This window comes from Schistocerca gregaria, chromosome 7 (assembly GCF_023897955.1).
Source record: "Schistocerca gregaria isolate iqSchGreg1 chromosome 7, iqSchGreg1.2, whole genome shotgun sequence".
Classification (NCBI taxonomy): Eukaryota; Metazoa; Arthropoda; class Insecta; order Orthoptera; family Acrididae; genus Schistocerca; species Schistocerca gregaria.
The window spans coordinates 224842462-224862017 of record NC_064926.1 but is presented as its reverse complement, the minus strand read 5'-3'; the positions used below and the strand labels follow the sequence as shown (position 1 = coordinate 224862017).

Genomic DNA, 19556 nt, shown 5'->3' with positions numbered 1-19556 from the left:
TGGCACATGGCAGCCCTTTTCACAGCTTTCAACTCCGAAGCACAAAAGGCTGTAGGCGAAAACTGTAGCCGTGTATAGAGCTATGAGGGGGTGTTGCCACGGAAACGTTTACAAAACCGCATTGTAGAGATATGAAGCAGCTGCGCCCAGCGTACAGAAACTGTTTTATAATTTTTAAGATGTTTTCACGAATACATGGAAATGAAAGTTTTTCGATATTACGCTACAAAAGTGTTTCAATTTTTGTTTTGGTTTCTAAAGGAAAACTGGCAAAATGAATACCCGACCAATTCCAGGCTTCTCAGCTAGTAACTTTCATATAAAAGTTTGTTGCAGCAAACCACAAAAATTGTCTTTATTAACCTGCAGCTACTTTCAACCTTGAGGTCTTCATTTGGCAGAACTTCTAAGACTTTTCATGTTCAAAATATCTTGTCTACAATTTTCAGATGTCTGTATTTACCCCTGTAAATAAATAAAAGTGTCCGTTTGTTTGTTTATAATTCATACAAATCTACAGTTTTATTCCGATCTTGATGAAATTTTGCACACTTTACCTTCAAGACCAGAGGAAGATCACTGTCTACAGCGTAATTTCATCCACAGTGTAAAATCTCTGGGGACTAATACGGAACAAAAAAGGTGTAATGAACTTATGTCCGGAAATGCAATGTTTCCATACAAGGGACCCTTTATTCAATCATACTTTGTAACAGAGACTGCAGTCTAATAAGCGCTGTATCATGCAGCCACAGTCACACTATGCATAGTTTCCTCCTAGAGGGTGGTATTGTTCCTCATACGCCAGTCCCTAGCTTCTCATGCAATAGCAGTTGGTAATGTTGTGTCCGATTAACTTCTTTTGCTGACTCATCTTGTACACAATGGTTCCGTATTCGAATGAAGAGCTTGCTGACATGGTGTTTACATACAGAAAGGGGAATGGCAACGGGCGGCGGGCACCATAGTTGTATCAGGAGACATATCTCAGACGACAGCAACCGCAGCATTCAGTGTTTGCAACAGTGTTCCGCCGTTGTCTGAGACAGGGTTGTTTCAGGGAGCAGGAAATCATGAAGGACGTGCACGAAATATTCGGACACCACACCTGGAGGAAAATGTGATTAACACTCTGGAAGGTGATCGCCGTGTCCGTACCTGGTAGTTGGCCCGCCAGTGTAAGGTAAGCCAAACGAACGTGTGGGACATTCTCCATGGCAGCTGTTACTACCCTTATCACTTACAGCGTGTGCAGGGCTTACTAGTGGATACTTCCCACGTCGGGAGAAGTTTTATTACTCGTTTCTTCACCAGGCGACCACGATTCCGGGATTTGTGTCATCCGTCTACTAACTCACAGATGAGGCCACCCATACGCGGAGTGGTATCTTCAACTTTCATAACAGTCATCTGTGGGATAGTATGCAGAAACCCCATGGTATGGTGACAGACAATCATCAGCATCGGTGCAGCTGGAATGTATGAGCCGGGATAACTCGCGACCGTACTTTGGAACCAGCCTTCCTTCCACGCCGCCTGACTGGCCGGAAACATCGGCGTTTCTTGCGGATGACTTTGCCTCCCCTGCTGGAATAAGTGCCGTTGATGATTCGAAACGTTATGTGGCTGCTGCGTGATGGTGCTAAAGCCCACTTCGCCGTCAACGTCCAGACACATTTCAACCGTGTCTTCCTTGGTCAATGGACTGGACGAAGGAGTCCATTTGCATGGCCTGCTCGTGCATCGGATGTCAGCCCATGCGATTACTGATTATGGGGCCATATCAAAAGTTTCGTGTACACAGAGCCCATTCCAGAAGCGGAGACACTGGAGCATACTAACTGTGACAGTGTTCGGATGCAGCCTGGCCGAAGTGAATGTGAAAGACAGAACATGCTATGGCACGTATACGCATGCGTTGAAGCACATGGAATCCATTTTCAACACATACTGCAACTGTGGCTGCATGGTACAGCGCGTATTAGAGCGCAGTCTCTGTAACAATATATGATTGCATAGCATAAAAACCATGCATTTCCGGGTATAAGTTCATTACAACTATTTGGTTCCGTATCCTCTCATCGATCAATCCCTAGAGTTTGTACACGGTGGAAAAATATCGCCCTGTATGTAAGATTTCGTAATTTGGCTTGCAACATGTGTGTAATATATAAAGAGGAAAGGTTGTTACCAAAAGTCTCTTAACGGTTCCTTGATGAACTTTTGGTCAGACGTAGGCTATATATTCTTTTTTTTTTTTTTAATACACACTATACGCATATGCATATACAGGGTGGTCCATTGATAGTGGCTGGGCCACATATCTCACGAAATAAGCATCAAACGAAAAAACTACAAAGAACGAAACTTGTCTAGCTAGAAGGGGGAAACCAGATGGCGCTATGGTTGGCCAGCTACATGGCGCTGCCATAGGTCAAACGGATATCAACTGCGTTTTTCAAAACAGGAACTCCCATTTTTATTACATATTCGTGTAGTACGTAAAGAAATATGAATATTTTAGTTGGACCACTTTATTCGCTTTGTCATAGTAATAGCCACAAACGTATAAGTACGTGGTATCAAGTAACGTGATACATTACCCGTGTTAAAATGGACCGTTCACCAATTGCGGAAAAGGTCGATATCGTGTTGCTGTATGGCTATGGTGATCAAAATGCCCAACGATCGTGTGCTATGTATGCTGCTCGGTATCCTGGACGACATCATCCAAGTGTCCGGATCGTTCGCCGGATAGCCACGTTATTTAAGGAAACAGGAAGTGTTCAGCCACATGTGAAACGTCAACCACGACCTGCAACAAATGATGATACCCAAGTAGGTGTTTTAGCTGCTGTCGCGGCTAATCCACACATCAGTAGCAGGCAAATTGCGCGAGAATCGGGAATCTCAAAAACGTCGGTGTTGAGAATGCTACATCAATATCGATTGCACGTGTACCATATGTCTATGCACCAGGAACTGCGTGGTGACGACTTTGAACGTCGTGTACAGCTCTGCCACTGGGCACAAGAGAAATTACGGGACGATGATAGATTTTTTGCACGCTTTCTGTTTAGTGACGAAGCTTCATTCACCATCAGCGGTAACGTAAATCGGCATAACATGCACTATTGGGCGACGGAAAATCCACGATGGCTGCGACAAGTGGAACATCAGCGACCTAGTCGGGTTAATGTGTGGTGCGCCATTATAGGAGGAAGGATAATTGGCCCCCATTTTATCGATGGCAATCTAAATAGTGCAATCTGTGCTGATTTCCTATGTAATATTCTACCGATGTTACTACAAGATGTTTCACTGCGTGACAGAATGGCGATGTACTTCCAACATGATGGATGTCTGGAACACAGCTCGGGTACGGTTGAAGCGGTATTGAATAGCATATTTCATGACAGGTGGATTGGTCGTCGAAGCACCATACCGTGGCCCGCACGTTCACCGGATCTGACGTCTCCGGATTTCTCTCTGTGGGGAAAATTAAAGGATATTTGCTATCGTGATCCACAACAACATGCGTCAGCGCATTGTCAATGCATGTGCGAACATTACGGAAGGCGCACTACTGGCTGTTGAGAGGAATATCGCTATACGTATTGCCAAATGTATTGAGGTTGACGGACTGCATTTTGAGCATTTATTGCATTAATGTGGTATTTACAGATAATCACGCTGTAATAGCATGCGTTCTCAGAAATGATAAGTTCACAAAGGTACATGTATCACATTGGAACAACCGAAATAAAATGTTCAAACGGACCTACGTTCTGTGTTTTAATTTTAAAAAACCTACCTGTTACCAACTGTTCGTCTAAAATTTTGAGCCATGTGTTTGTGACAATTACAGCGCCATCTATCACAAAGCGAAAAAAGTGGTCCAGCTAAAACGTTCCTATTTCTTTACTTACTACACGAATATGCAATTTAAAAAATGGGGGTTATTATTTTAAAAAAACGCAGTTGATATCCGTTTGACCTATGGCAGCGCCATCTAGCAGGCCAACCATATCGCCATCTGGTTTCGCCCTTCAAGCTAGACAAGTTTCGTTCTTTGTAGTTTTTTCGTTTCACGCTTGTTTCGTGAGATATTTGGCCCGGTCACGATCGATGGACCACCCTGTATATTCGCACATCTCGAAAAGTGCTTGACCGATTTACTTCAAAGTTCTTGGTCGACTTGCTTCAAATTTCTACATTCAGATGAAAGAATGAAAAAACTGAATGAAGAATTAAATGCATAACAAACTAAATATATCGTGGTAAACGGGCCGTAATTACTCCTGTCGCGAGAATAAACTACATCAGCACTACCCGTCTTGGAAATAGTACCACTACATCGCGGGATGAGCGAAAGCTCATAATTTGACAGAAACATAATCTCTAACTCTTATTATGATTAGTTGCCGCTGTTACATACGACATATACTGTAGAAGAATTTCAGTTTATGTTTCACAGTTATTTTTATTATTCAAATCCACTGTGCCACACAAACACTTCGGCAAGTCGTGGATACAGTACCAAAGGGCCGGTCAAAAGACCGAACAGAACCCGTGGTTTCCCAAACTGTGACGTAAACTGTTCTAACAGTTCGAGTCGCAAAAACAAACATAATGTCTGATGGAATACCGCAATCACTGGTTTTTACAATGTTACTTATAAACTATCTTGACTGCAAAAATGTTTATTCACATGACCGGTTTCAGTTCCTCTCGAACCACCTTCAGTAGTAACCCGTCCACATACAGCAACCTTCACCTCCTGCGTCACATGTGAGTTCGAGTCGCGCCGAAACACAGCCCTACTTGAAACAGCAAAAACTGAGCTTAAACGATGTATGGCGATGTCTCCAAAAACACAATGGGATATTTGTCGCAAAATGTAACAACAGTTGGCGCAGACAATCATTGTTTCATTCAAGTGAAGGTATATTAATTCGTCGTATTCCGTTGACACCCAGTTATTCAAATATGCCATTCAGTTTAAAGCGACTGCAGTTTAAATGGGGACTGCATTCGCTATGAGTGTCAACAAGGCACTGGGCTAATCTAAACATCTCCGGCAAAGTCGGATACCGCAACGTTTAATCTACCGGGTGATCAAAGAGTCAGTATAAATTTGAAAACTGAATAAATCACTGAATAATGTACATAGAGAGGTACAAATTGACACACATGCCTGGAATGACATGGGATTTTATTAGAAGAAAAAAAAAAGTTCACAAAATGTCCGACAGATGGCGCTTCAATTATCTGATCAGAATAGCAATAATTAGCATAACAAAGTAAAACAAAGCAAAGGTGAAGTTCTTTACAGGAATTGCTCGATATGTCCACCATCATTCCTCAACAACAGCTGTAGTCGAGGAATAATGTTGTGAACAGCACTGTAAAGCATTTCCGGTGTTATGCTGAGGCATTGCCGTCGGATGTTGTCTTTCAGCATCCATAGAGATGTCGATACACTTGCGACTTCAGGTAACCCCAAAGCCAATAATCGCACGGACTGAGGTCTGGGGACCTGGGAGGCCAAGCATGACGAAGGTGGCAGCTGAGCACAAGATCATCAACAAACGACGAGCAAGAGATCTTTCACGCGCCATTTGGCGGACATTTTGTGAACTACGTTTTTTTTTCTTTTTGGTTCTAATAAAACCCCATGTCATTCCAAGCATGTGTGTCAATTTTTACCTCTCTATCTACAATGTGTATATTGAGCAAGTAGTAAAGAAAACAAAAGAAAAATTCGGAGTAGGTATTAAAATCCATGGAGAAGAAATAAAAACTTTAAGGTTCGCCGATGACATTGTAATTCTGTCAGAGACAGCAAAGGACTTGGAAGAGCAGTGTCTTGAAAGGAGGATATAAGATGAACATCAACAAAAACAAAACGAGGATAATGGAATGTATTCGAATTAAGTCGGGTGATGCTGAGGGAATTAGATTAGGAAATGAGACACTTAAAGCAGTAAAGGAGTTTTGCTATTTAGGAAGTAAAATAACTGATGATGTTCGAAGTAGAGAGGATATAAAATGTAGACTGGCAATGGCAAGGAAAGCGTTTCTGAAGAAGAGAAATTTGTTAACATCGAGTATAGGTTTAAGTGTCAGGAAGTCGTTACTGAAAGTATTTGTATGGAGTGTAGCCATGTATGGAACTGAAACATGGACGATAAATAGTTTAGACAAGAAGAGAATAGAAGCTTTCGAAATCTGGAGCTACAGAAGAATGCTGAGATTAGATGGGTAGATCACATTACTAATGAGGAGGTACTGAATAAGATTGAGGAGAAGAGGAGTTTGTGGCACAACTTTACTAGAAGAAGGGATCGGTTGGTAGGAGATGTTCTAAGGCATCAAGGGATCACCAATTTAGTACTGGAGGGCAGCGTGGAGGGTAAAAGTCGTAGTGGGAGATCAAGAGATGAATATACTAAGCACATTCAGAAGGATGTAGGCTGCAGTACGTACTGGGAGATGAAGAAGTTTCCCGGCGGGGTCAGGGATTTTCTCTGTCTCGTGATGACTGGGTGTTGTGTGATGTCCTTAGGTTAGTTAGGTTTAAGTAGTTCTAAGTTCTAGGGGACTGATGACCATAGATGTTAAGTCCCATAATGCTCAGAGCCATTTTTTAGATGAAGAAGCTTGCACAGGATAGAGTAGCATGGAGAGCTGCATCAAACCAGTCTCAGGACTGAAGACCACAACAACAACATCTACAGGGTGAAAAGTATTTAAACCGACAAACTCTGGTAGGTTCTAGGGGACATCAAAACAAATATTTTTCCCTAATGTCATTTTTTCCTATGAGGAACCGGTGGAGGCCGTATTACGATCTTCTGTTGTTAGAGGGCGTATTACGATCTTCAGTTGTTAGATGGCGTATTACGCTCTTCAATTGTAGGCAACTGCTGTCCATCAGTGTAGTAGTGCATTGTCTCTGTTTACTAATGGAGCCATACACCTGGAGTGAGTACACTGATATGGTTCGTGCGTACTATGTAGCGCACCACAGTGGACGAGCTGCACAGCGGGTTTATCAACAACAGTATCCTAATCGCCGTATCCCGCATCATACGACCTTTGCTGCTGTGTACCAACGTCTGCCGTGAGACCGGGTCATTTAGCAGATTACTTGGACAGGGACACCGTTGCACGGTAAGAACGCTACAATTTGAGGAAGCTGTCTTGCAGCATGTGGAACAGGATCCTTCAGTCAGTGCAGTTCTTCGTTAATGTGTGTTAAAAAAAAATGTTTCAAATGGCTCTGAGCACTATGGGACTTAACATCTGCGGTCATCAGTCCCGTAGAACTTAGAACTACCCAAACCTAACTAAGCTAAGGACATCACACACATCCATGTCCGAGGCAGGATTCGAACCTGCGACCGTAGCAGTCCCGCGGTTCCGGACTGAGCGCCTAGAACCGCTAGACCACCGCGGCCGGCCGTTAATGTGTGTGTCAGTGTTGTTGGGGACTGTTTAATTGGGCCGTATCTGCTATCTAGGCAATTAAATGGCAGGGACTATTACTATTTTCTCGCCAGAGCATTGCCAGAATTGCTGGAAGATGTCCCGCTCCCTACAAAACAACGCATGTGGTTCCAATATGACGGGGCGCTCTGGACATTTTTGTGCGGTGGTAGATGCGCAATCTTGATACACATCTCTTGTTGCATCAGAAGAGGATCTGGTCGCCAGGATAGCAGCAGAAGCAGGAACAATTCAGGATACTACTGGGGTTTTTGCCCGTGTCAGACAGAACATGATCCGACGGTGTAACCTTTGTTTACGTGTCAATGGAGGCATGTTTGAAAATCTGATGTCATTGAAATTGGGTTGTGATAATGTGTTGTCTGTTGGTCATAAAAATGTTGGTTTAACTAATTTGCGGCCAGAGAAATCTTCCTCTATCGGTTTAAATACTCCTCATAGGAAAAAATGACATTAGGGAAAAATATTTGTTTTGATGTCCACTAGAACCTCCCAGAGTTTGCCGGTTTAAATACTTTTCACCCTGTGGTTTATTAAGTTGTCAAATTTATACTAGCTTTTTGATCACCCAGTATATTTAACACTGTGAATGTAAGTGGTCCTGGCGTATGGCCCTTCAACAAGTTTGGAATAGAACAGTCGCCAGCACGCAATGGACAGGATCGGAGGAAGCAATCCGGCTGTGACCAATTCAAGGAAAACATCCCAGTATTCGCTTCAGCTATGCAGAGAAACAAATCAGGACGGCGGGACGGAGAACTCGGCCCTTGAAGAGTACGGGTCCAGTCCGGCATCCCCCGGCCGCCTCGTCCTGGCGACACACAGTGAGTGAGTGGAGGGGCCCCGAGGCAGCGCAGTGCATGCGCCCGCGGCGTGCTGTGGTCCCCACGCGAGCTGCTGCCTGCCCGTGCCCAGAAGAGATGGTGGGGTGCGTGCGCCGGAGGGGGGAGGATTTGGCGACGTAGGAGGGGCTGGGGACCATGTCTAGCGGCCGTCTGGCGGAGCGGCCAGTCCGCGGGTTGGTCGGCCAGGCGGCACTCGGCACTCCTGCAAGCTGTGGCAGCTCCTCACCTCACCACACCTCTCACACGCAGCCTCTGCAGACGCCAGACATGGTGAGCGACCGGCCTCGCTCTCGGGACAACCCGGCTGCAAGGCGCAGCTTGGCGGTGCGCAGCGCCTTGCAGCTGGGTGCCCGGAGCCTCATAAGCATGCTCGACCAGTCGTGGGGATGGAGAGCGTCCAAAGCTTTTAATGGCTCTAAACTAGCATAAGGTAGTACTTCTCATTTCCACATTTGAATTTACATTTGTAGTTCGAAGAGGCGCTTCAGTCTGGAACCGCGCGACCGCTACGGTCTCAGGTTCGAATCCTGCCTCGGGCATGGATGTGTGTGTCGTCCTTAGGTTAGTTAGGTTTAGGTTGTTCTATGTTCTGGGAGACTGATGACCTCAGATGTTAAGTCCCATAGTGCTCAGAGCCATTTGAACCATTTGTAGTTCGACGTTCTCTGTGTATCTTGGAGGAAAAGAACCCAATAGCGCGCGATGTTTACCAGCTCGGTTTCACAATCCCCAGGTCTCGGGATCGATTTTTTTCGGTCCCCCATAATTTTAATATCGTATTTAGTATGAGCGATGAGTGTGTCTGTAAGTTACTATTATTATTTGATTCATTCATTATTTTCACAATCTTCCTCCTGAAGAAAGGAGAAAAAACTTTTTTCGTAGGAAGATTTGAAATAAAAGATGGATAAACAAGAACTTTCGGACAAATCTGGAGCACATCACATAGACAATCATGGGTAAATAGTGAAAAGGTATATGAAATGGCAAGGTCGTGTAAAATCAGTGGATGGGACACTTAGATTCGTTAGAAAGGTTCTGGGAAAATGTAATGCATCTCTAAAGGAAGCCGCGTACAAGTCACTAGCGAGGCCTATTCTAGAATGCTGTCCCCGTGTTTGGTCAGTTTTTAAATATAAATGACAACAGATATCGAACAAATTTCGAACGGCGCTGCTAGGATCGTAACAGGATGGTGTTGTCAATACGAAAATGTAACAATAATGTTTGGGGAACTTAAATGGGATTCATCAGGTTACCTTCCATTCAGAAGGCTGCTCCACTCAGCGACTGTTATTGATTGACGTGTAAATAATAGATTTCAGCTAGCAGTCGTCCTTTTTAAATTTTATTGGCAAAAAATGGCTCTGCGCACTATGAGACTTAACATCTATGGTCATTAGTCCTCTAGAACTTAGAGCTACTTAAACCTAACTAACCTAAGGGCATCACACAACACCCAATCATCACGAGGCAAAGAAAATACCTGATCCTGCCGGGAGTCGAGCCCGGGCGTGGGAAGCGAGAACGCTACCGCACGACCACGAGCTGATGACTTTTATTGGCAGATCTGCAAATAAAATTGAAAAAGGACGACTGATAGCTGAAATCTGTTATTTACAAGTTAAATGGGATTTTTGGAAGAAAACCGACATAGTTCTCGCCAAATTCTGTTCGCTAAATATTGGGAACCCGTATTATAAGAAGGTCCGCCTCCATAGCTGACATGTGGATCATACGAACTTCTCCTCATCGATCTGATTCGTGTTGACAGCGTATGTAGGGCCCGACTGGGACTGCGAAATACGTGAACAGGAAGACGCAAGTCTCAACCGTTTTCGACAAAATCTTTCTATATGGTCTCTCCTAGCCAAGGGGTCCGTAGGCCAGAGTGTAGGAGCTAAGTTTCACAAGCGCTAGATTTCTGGATCGAAACTTGCTTCTTTCATTCCCGCGTGTTTCTAACAACATATATGCATGGTACGCCAGGAGACTGTGTGATGACGATGAACCGTTTATGGATATAAATCTTTTTTTTTCGCGATAGATAGATTTAAAAAACAATGCACATCCAAAAATTCGGCGTCCATTACACGTGTTGTTCATCGCAATAATTATTGTTTTCAATATTTTGATGATTAGCATACACATGATATTTACAGTGCTCCGTAGATTACACATTACACTTGTCACAAATGTACATTTAATAATATAAGTAAAATGGCTATATTGATCTGTCCGAAAGTTCTTGTGTATCCATCTTTTATTTCAAATCTTCTTACGAAAAAATATTTATCTCCTTTCTTCAGTACGAAGATTATGAAAATAACGAATGAATCATTAAATACTGATAATTTACACATTCACTCATCATATCATAATAAATATGATGTTAGAATTATATGGGAACGGAAAATATTCGATCCCGAGACCTGCCGCTTGTGAAACCGAGCCCTTACACGCTCACCTACGGACTCCTTGGTTAGAAGAGGCCATACGAAGTATATGAGCACGCCTGAAATTTTCAAAATAGACTTTCTCGAAAACGATTTAGCGTTGACTCTTCTTGTTTAGGTACGTTGAAGTCTTAGTCGTTACGTACACCTTATCAGACCGAATCAAATAGGTGCGGAGAAGTTCGTGCGGTCTCCTTATGAGAGGTCAGCGAGTCTGCTCCCCACGCGGAGACCCAGGTTCAATTCCTGGCACTTCTACTAATTTTACCGTGGTTGGAGACTGGAACCGGATGCTTTCGACCTAATTATGCCTACTGAACAGTAGCGGAGGGTATTTTTCTTAAAAAATTCCCTGGAAGTTTAGTACCCTGTTGCGGACGAACTTAATGTTTCATGGACAATGTTCTTTCCATCTGCGCTTAGTTGTACGACCATTGACCACAGAAAGCAATGTTACGGGTTTGAGTCCCGGTCGAGAACAATTTTTTAATCTGTCTGGGGATTTCTGGAGTTGAACCGTAAGTTGAAGAGTGAAGCGTGATTCGGTAGCTAATCTGGTGCGCGCAGCTCCTGCGAAAGCGTTTGGATTCGGCCCCGAGTTAGTTACACAGATTTAATGTCATGAAGACTGAAAAAAAGCTTTCCGACCTGTAGTGTACCCAGTAAGTTACCTTACAGAGGGGTAAATATAGAACCGCCACTATTTTCCCCCTTTGCCACCCCACTCGCAGATATTACGCGGGGAGAGCAATAGCCGCGATTCTTCCATATACGCCAGAAATGTTTCTAATCGTCGTGCAGAGCACATTATGCGAGGCGCATGCGGTATGAGACGCTTAGGCAGGTACGCGACCACACCGGGGAGTTGTTGACACGCAGAGCGCGATTCATTATCCTGTTACACTGCACGCTGAGTCATTCGAACACACGAAAGGAATTTCGGGAGTGCCTCAGGGAAAAGCGAGATCACAACACTTGACGCATTATGGTAATGGCGCATTGGAAAGTATTATTAGCAGTGGCAGACTTTCGCAGCTGGCGCTGTTGTACAAATAGATGCCAAACGCCAAACATTATAGTAGTACTTGTTCAGGAGAGTGTCCCAGTCTTACTTCGTGATGCAGCTCAGAGTAAATTATTGCTTTTGACTAAACCTAAAAAGTTGATTCCGGCCACCGTTCAATAAATCACTCGCAAAACGAGGAAGGAGGGAGGCTACATTTAATGAGTGCTAGACCATTTGGAGTAGGCAAGCGAACGATATTGGCCTGTTTTAGGGAATTCGCTGTAATTGATTCAGGTATGCCTCGAGTACCGAAATCAGTATGGCAGAGCAGAGGTTTGAACTTACGTTACACTAGGATACTAATCTTATGTCTTATCGCCTGCGGCACTACGATCTGTAAATGTTTGGGAGAACTGTTTTATCCAAACTAGGTGGGACCGTGGATCACCCGTATAAATGTAAATCTGCATAATCTTGAAATCTAGAAATAAAAAAATGATATGTCTTAAATACCACATACGTTGTTTTTATTTTCAAATAAAGACAAAAGTTACACTTTTTTTTCATATAAATGTAGACCAGACATGGAAAAAAGTGAGTATTATATATATTAAAATAATCAGAAAGTTTCTTTTGAGTTAGATTCATGTGTCATTTAGACAGCTTTTTCACAAGCAGTACAGAGTACTTCGTCGTAGTTTTCCCACCTTGCATTTCAAATTAACCAGCTGCGTTGGCTCTGAGCACTATGCGACTTAACTTCTGAGGTCATCAGTCGCCTAGAACTTAGAACTAATTAAACCTAACTAACCTAAGGACATCACACACATCCATGCCTGAGGCAGGATTCGAACCTGCGACCGGAGCGGTCGCTCGGCTCCAGACTGTAGGGCCTAGAACCGCATGGCCACACCGGCCGGCCCAGCTGCGTTGTTACCTTTTTAATTTGTCGTAACCTCTTCAGACCGAGTGCCAATTTTGTCAGCTAATCCATACTCACTAGTATCATTATCTACAGTCGAACGAACAGCAATAATTTCGTCATCAGAAATCATACCGTGCCAATATCATTATCATTTTGCAGCCAGTCATTTACGTCTATAAAACCAATGCCTGGACTTCCTGAAATCTTAGCAGTGCTTCAACGCCAAATTCAGTAGCAAAGTATTTCAACAATTCTCTTTTGTCCATCGTATGCAGTACATCTAATTTTTGGTCAATGGAATCTACCACCTTTATTTTTTCCGGTGTCATTTTACACCTCCAACAAACAGTACAATCCAGTGTGAACTTGTTAACTGACACCATGCTAGACTCTGTGTATGCCAGTTAGGTCGATTTAAATTTAACGATTTTCGCCGTAAGTTCTTGATTCTATTGTCATTGGAGTATCAACTATTGTGCCGTCACTGTACTAAAATATAAAATAAGATGAACATGAACCGCAGATCCAGATAGAACCGGATGAACGAGGTTCCATTACACTCAAGACTCAGACGCCGAAAACGCAAATGATACAGTTACTCCATCACCCTAAAACAAGGATGCTCCGGTTTCCTTCCCAGATACTTCTGACAAAATTTTGTACAGCCTGCAGATGCTCAGGTCTGCAGGACTCGTAATGTTGGACCGAGAGCATCAAGCATTTATTAAAAAAGGTAGAGCAAATGGTCACAGGCTTGCTTGGTGGAAGAATTTAAGTTTATCTGTAAAACCTGAAATGGCAAATTTAATGAAAAACATGCAGTGTTTCGTAACTACTTCCAAGGAAGGTTGCCAGACTTGTCTACAACTAGCCTTCAGCTAGCTAAATGTCCCTTTGATGTAGATTGTGTAGCAAAAATTTATTAAAAAAAAAGATGCTCACGCAGTGACGCACAAGCAATTCCCAAATTTTCATCCTTGTGTTAAAGAAATCTTAACCTACTGTACCACGAAAAGTATCCTCTTCCGTGGAGATTACAGTGCTCTGTACAGATATATAGGAAGTAATACGCTTCTATACTCGAATTTCCTTCGGGATATTAAGAGAAGCCCATGCCGTGATGCTTAGTGTGCTTCTCGCAACTTTTTACACTGGTGGCCTTTCAGCATTTGCCTGACGCTGATTAAACAATCGTGTGATGTATCGAGCAGCTACTCTTTCGATCTCGTCTTGATAAGTCAAGTATGTTTTGGGTTTTACGCGGAAGAAAAGATTTCAAGAATTGGTCCGAATGATGATTTTGTGAGCGACAGCCTTCGTCGGTTAGTTCCTATTTCTTTACGGCATAGATCGCTTTCTTATAAGCCTCTGCGCTTTACTCCCCATAGCTCACACCTGTGGTTGATCAACAATGGAGCGCAGAAGCAGTTTTGGACCTATTCGGCTATTTACACGCTTTACGTTAAATTTACTTACGCTGAAATTGCAGATAATAGATCGCCTGGACGTCGTCTCGTTTTTGTAGCCCTGTGACCACTCTACATACTTTCGCGTCCTTAGTGAATAGCAGCAAAGACTGTCCAAAGCCATATTATAAATCATTAATTTGTCTTATATTAAGCCGGCCGGTGTGGCCGAGCGGTTCTAGGCGCTACAGTCTGGAACCGCGCGGCCGCTACACTCGCAAGTTAGAATCCTGCCTCGGGCATGGATGTGTGTAATGTTCTTAGGTTAGTTAGGTTTAAGTTGTTCTAAGTTCTAGGGGACTGATGACCTGAGCAGTTAAGTCCCATAGTGCTCAGAGCCATTTGAACCATTTCTCATTTTAAACATCCTCCGTCCTATTAACGGTAGGAGCGCCGGTGGTCTAACTGGCCTTAGGCGTTTGTGCGAGATGCCATTAGTAACCATAATGTAAGTGGCTCCTGCGTGTCTGCAGGGATTCCCGATATTCACGACAAACAGGTTATTTTTAGTACTGTGTCCATCCTCAGCAACTGTAAGAGTATTTATTGGAAAAATCAGCGAGCGTCAAAAATAAACAGGAGTACACAACGTACTACTGAACAAATATGGTATTTGTACATGCACTTTTATCCGTATGGCTACAGCAAAGTGCTGCATACACTTGTTTATTTTTGACGCTCGCTAATAAAACGACAATGCTATTCTTCTGAAGAAGTCAATAGGTGCCTGAAAGAGGTCGAGTAATAAAATGTCTTTTATGCAACTGGCTGCTGATCTATTCAACAAAAATAGGTTATTGTTTATGTCTAGGCTTAACACATTCAATATTTCTGCTGATTTTCTTCTGGTGCCAAACAACTGAGACTGGCGAGCATTTTTGTCGCATATCACGTACGTCGCGTAGGTCTATGAATAATTCGTGCTCTCCTTTCTTTGTAAAATTTCGATATCTCATGTTAATCCTGTTGGTAGCGTCACACATTCGTGGAGAATTCTAGCGAACATTATATTGCAAATAATTTTAGGTAGCAATGGCCTATAAAAATTTTTATAACGTATTTAATAATTACTGTTAGTCTGTAGTGTCCATTTGCAATATTTTTCGAGATAAAACATACTATTTCTTTGTGGTAATTACAGTAAATTCACTTCTGACTTACGTTTCAGACATGTGTCAAATGCTCTTAACAATAGGCTTCGTGCGATACATAAGATCCTGAAATCAAATCTTACACCAACAGACTTCACCGACAAAGAAAAAAAAGAGTGCATTACATGATATCTCCTACGTACAGTAAGACGAAAGTGATTATTAGTTGTAAATTTCACTTTAGCTGTAGCATATTCCTTGATTTACACTCTTCATTTCTGCAATCTTACAGTTAATACATTGCTTCGTGTAGAAATTTTGTTGTTATGGTTAATGACGAACGGTTTAAAATAACAGTCTTACGAATTTTCCAGCGACTTCTGATTTTATTATTTTTCAGTGCTACACCTGCATGTTGCCGTCCTTAACGATGATGACATGTTGACTGATGATGGCCTTGTAAGCCGAGAAACGGTTAACAAGATAAATAAATTCAGTTAAAAATCCTCACTTTATTTTGTACTTAAATATGAATTTGATCTTACTAACAACAGAAGAATTCATTAATGCATTAATTTCGTGTGTGGAATACTACTTGAAACGATTACGACGAAACATGTTTGGCTAACGATGTTATCCAACATTGTAATACGTTATTTTTAATATGTAGTATTCCACTCATACTTCTTCTTTCTTCGTTTCGACCAGCTAGGGGCCACATCATTTCGAATGTGTGTGTTTTCTGAGCTTTGACTACTGCCTGTTGATCCACCATTCGTTCCGGCGTTGTTCTTTTTCCTCTCAGGTCCACGCCTTCCCTGTCTTCAACTTTTTCTGGAAGCCTGGATATATTTAGAAGAAACTTCCAATTCTCGCAGATCTGTTTTAACTTCAGTCAACCATGCATATTTGGTTTTCTTATTTTCAAAGTAGGTTTAGGTTCTTTTAGATATCCTTCATGGACACATTCGTGTCACATAGCCAAAAAAGGCAGTCCTTTTCGGAATTGGGTCACTCATCTTCTCCACGTGCTTAGCAGGGTGAATGTTAATAAAACCGACAAATTGCAGGGACGGGTTCCTGACCGGAAATGGAGGAAACAAGGTCATACGAACATGTGTCCGGAAATGCATCGTTGCCACGGTAGATGGCGCTGACGAATGACAGTCCCTCTGGCCACGTGCCGTGTGTTCCTTTTGTGCTAAAGGCCGTGTGATTGACGCAGCACACTGGAAGCCGCAGAATGGTCCAGTATTCATGTCAGGAACAAGCCGAGATGGTGTAAGTGTATGGCCAGATAGATGGAAACGATCGAGAGGCAGCACTGCTATACCAAAACACTGACACCAACCATATCACAATATTTTAAGACCTTTTTGTGCGTTTTTGTGAGCGTGGGTCCTTTCAGACAGACGAATATCCAGGGAGGCGGAGGACTGTTCTTACACCAGAGTTGGAGGGCCGGGTTCTACAGGATGTTGAGACGAACCCTAGTAGAAGTTCCAGGCAAGTGGCCCACCAAAATGGCGTAAGCTAAAGTACGGTTACGTGTATCCTGAATGACAACCGCTACTATCCCTGTCACCTACAATCCCATGAATGCCACTTGGATCAGATGGTCTGTTGGAAAGTGGATGCGATGCAGCTCTGAACTGTGTTCCGGGACAATCTGATGTCGTTGCAGGCACACCGTCCATTTCCGAACACGTATTCATAGAGCCTTTTTTCGTCCATTTCCAGTCAGGAATCTGGCCCTGCAGTTTGTTGGTTTTATCTTGTTCACCCTGTATAATTCGTGGATATACGAGCTATTTTCTTTGATGGGACCCAATATCATGATCGCGGTGACTTTAGTACAATTATCGGCACTGAAGAAAAGTGAAATTTTTGTTCCCTGATCGTATACTTCTTTCAATTAATTTCTGTTCTATACTTTGGTAGTTCTTTCTACGTATGGTGCAAGTTTCATCGAGCTATATTACTTGTCAGTGACCTACATGCGGAAGTTACTTTTGTTATTTAGTTTTACTTGCTAGTGTTCCTGGAAGCACTTTGTATATCAAAAGTAAAACTTATAAAAGGACGACCAAAATTAGAATACCAAAACAGTCTAAGCCAAGTCATATCAATAGTGTGACAATACATACGTGAAATAAATAAACTGTTTGTATAGTCAGAAACCCAAAATTTTGTTTCTTTTTAGTATTAAATTTCTAGCGTGCAACGAGCCGAGCGACAGCAAATTAAAAAATATGTCTCCCTGATACAAGCACAGCTCTGGAATTTTGTAGGTGTGTAACGATCTAGCATTGCTCCCCATCAGTCCGGAACCACGCGGCTGCTACGGTAGCAGGTTCAAATCCTGCCTCAGGCTTAAATGTGTGTGATGTCCTTAAGTTAGTTAGGTTTCAGTAGTTCTAAGTCTAGGGCACCGATGACATCAGATATTAAGTCCCATATTGCTTAGTGCCATTTGAAACATTTGAACCACTGCTTCCCAGTGGGAAACATACACGTACATAAATCCCTCGATGGAAGAAAATGTAGGAAAACATCGCAAAACACGAAACATATGTGTCCACTGCAGAGTAAGCACAGTCTGCCAAAGACAAGGGCCCACGCAGGAGCTGCTTGCAGATGAACGTATTATGTAAATTGAAGGTGGTGGGGGAGGGACGGAGGGAGGAAAGAAAGGAAAGAAACTGTTGATGTCGACTGTTGTGTTGGCAGAAGAGCCATCACCGAGTTACTAGTGGAGGCCGAAATGCACGCGTTTTAGCTCACGCACACTGGCGTGAGGAGGGATCGACTATACTGACGTGAGGTCTGGAACATGCCAAGGAATTAGAATTCCGAAAGCGGACGTAATTAGTTTGATACTTAACTTTAATCCATTAATGATGAACGTCGCTCTTGACGGTACATGATTCATAGTTACTGAATATGGCGCCTTGCTAAGTCGTAGCAAATGACGTAGCTGAAGGCTATGCTAAACTGTCGTCCCTGCAAATGAGAGCTTATGTAGACAGTGAACCATCGCTAGCAAAGTCGGCTGTACAACTGGGGCGACTGCTAGGGAGTCTCTCTAGACGTGCCGCGTGGCGGCGCTCGGTCTGTAATCACTGATAGTGGCGACACGCGGGTCCGACGTACACTAACGAACCGCGGCGATTTAATGGCTACCACCTAGCAAGTGCGGTGTCGGGGTGACACCACATCAACTGCATCGAGGCTTCATGTGGAGTCAGCGGCGATGAGTGACAATGTGTGGCGGCCGGTGTGGCCGAGCGGTTCTAGGCGCTTCAGTTTGGAACCGCGCGACCGCTACGCTCGCAGGTTCGAATCCTGCCTCGGGCATGGGTGCGTGTGATGTCCTTAGGTTAGTTAGGTTTAAGTAGTTCTAAGTTCTAGTGGACTGATCACCTCAGATGTTAAGTCCCATAGTGCTCAGAGCCGTTTGAACCATTTGTTTGAAAATGTGTGCCGGACTAGAATTTGAACCCGAGATCTCCTGCTTTCCAAGCAGTTGTGTCGGCCACTGCGCCACCTGGACACAGCGTTTATTGCATTTGCGCGGACTATACCGACACGCCACTTAAATGGTTCAAATGGCTCTGAGCACTAGGCGACCTAACTTCTGAGGTCATCAGTCCCCTAGAACTTAGAACTACTTAAACCTAACTAACCTAAGGACACCACATACATCCATGTCCGAGGCAGGATTCGAACCTGCGACCGTAGCGGTCGCTCGGCTCCAGAATGTAGCTCCTATAACCGCACGGCCACTCCGGTCGGTGACACGCCTCTCAGACGACCAACATTCTCACCTAGCGCCACCTATCCGTGTCCTCCGTGCTCGTTACTTTGATTCCCGCAGAAGGTCGAACATCATTGTGCATCTGCACTAATGGTTGTGGATTCATGCTCCATCAAGGTTTATCAGTTATACTTAGGCGTGGTGTTGGTTCTTTCTGACATGTCCGAAGCGTTCATATAATTGAGGATGGCGCTTCGAATACGCCGATACTTGGAGCAAGCAGTGCGAGAGCAGTGTTTGTTGGTCGAGTTGGATAATGCCCGCACTCCGCGCAGCGCTGGTCCCCGCTATTTGGAGCAGCATATGAGCTGGCCGGGGCGCCTACGGACGGCCAGATGCCTCCGTTAATAGCCATCAAGGCACCACTTTCATTGTGCACTCAGCCGGGACCACTGACCTCGTCCACCCGCAGTTTGGCCAGTTCAGTCGCCTCCAGCG

At 43.6% G+C, this 19556-nt stretch overlaps 1 protein-coding gene across 2 annotated transcripts in view; it reads left to right on the top strand.

Moving 5' to 3' along the window:
- The window catches only part of LOC126282268 (LIRP), a 210721-nt gene that overhangs the window by 150736 nt on the left and 40429 nt on the right, over positions 1-19556 (top strand). The window contains exon 1 of one of the 2 annotated variants that reach the window (XM_049981878.1): positions 8509-8627. The exons of the other annotated variant lie outside the window; for it this stretch is intronic. Coding sequence (XP_049837835.1) covers positions 8625-8627 — 3 coding nt within the window. The 5' untranslated portion in view covers positions 8509-8624. Of the gene's footprint in view, positions 1-8508; positions 8628-19556 lie in introns of those variants that run through there. 2 annotated transcript variants of the gene reach the window in all.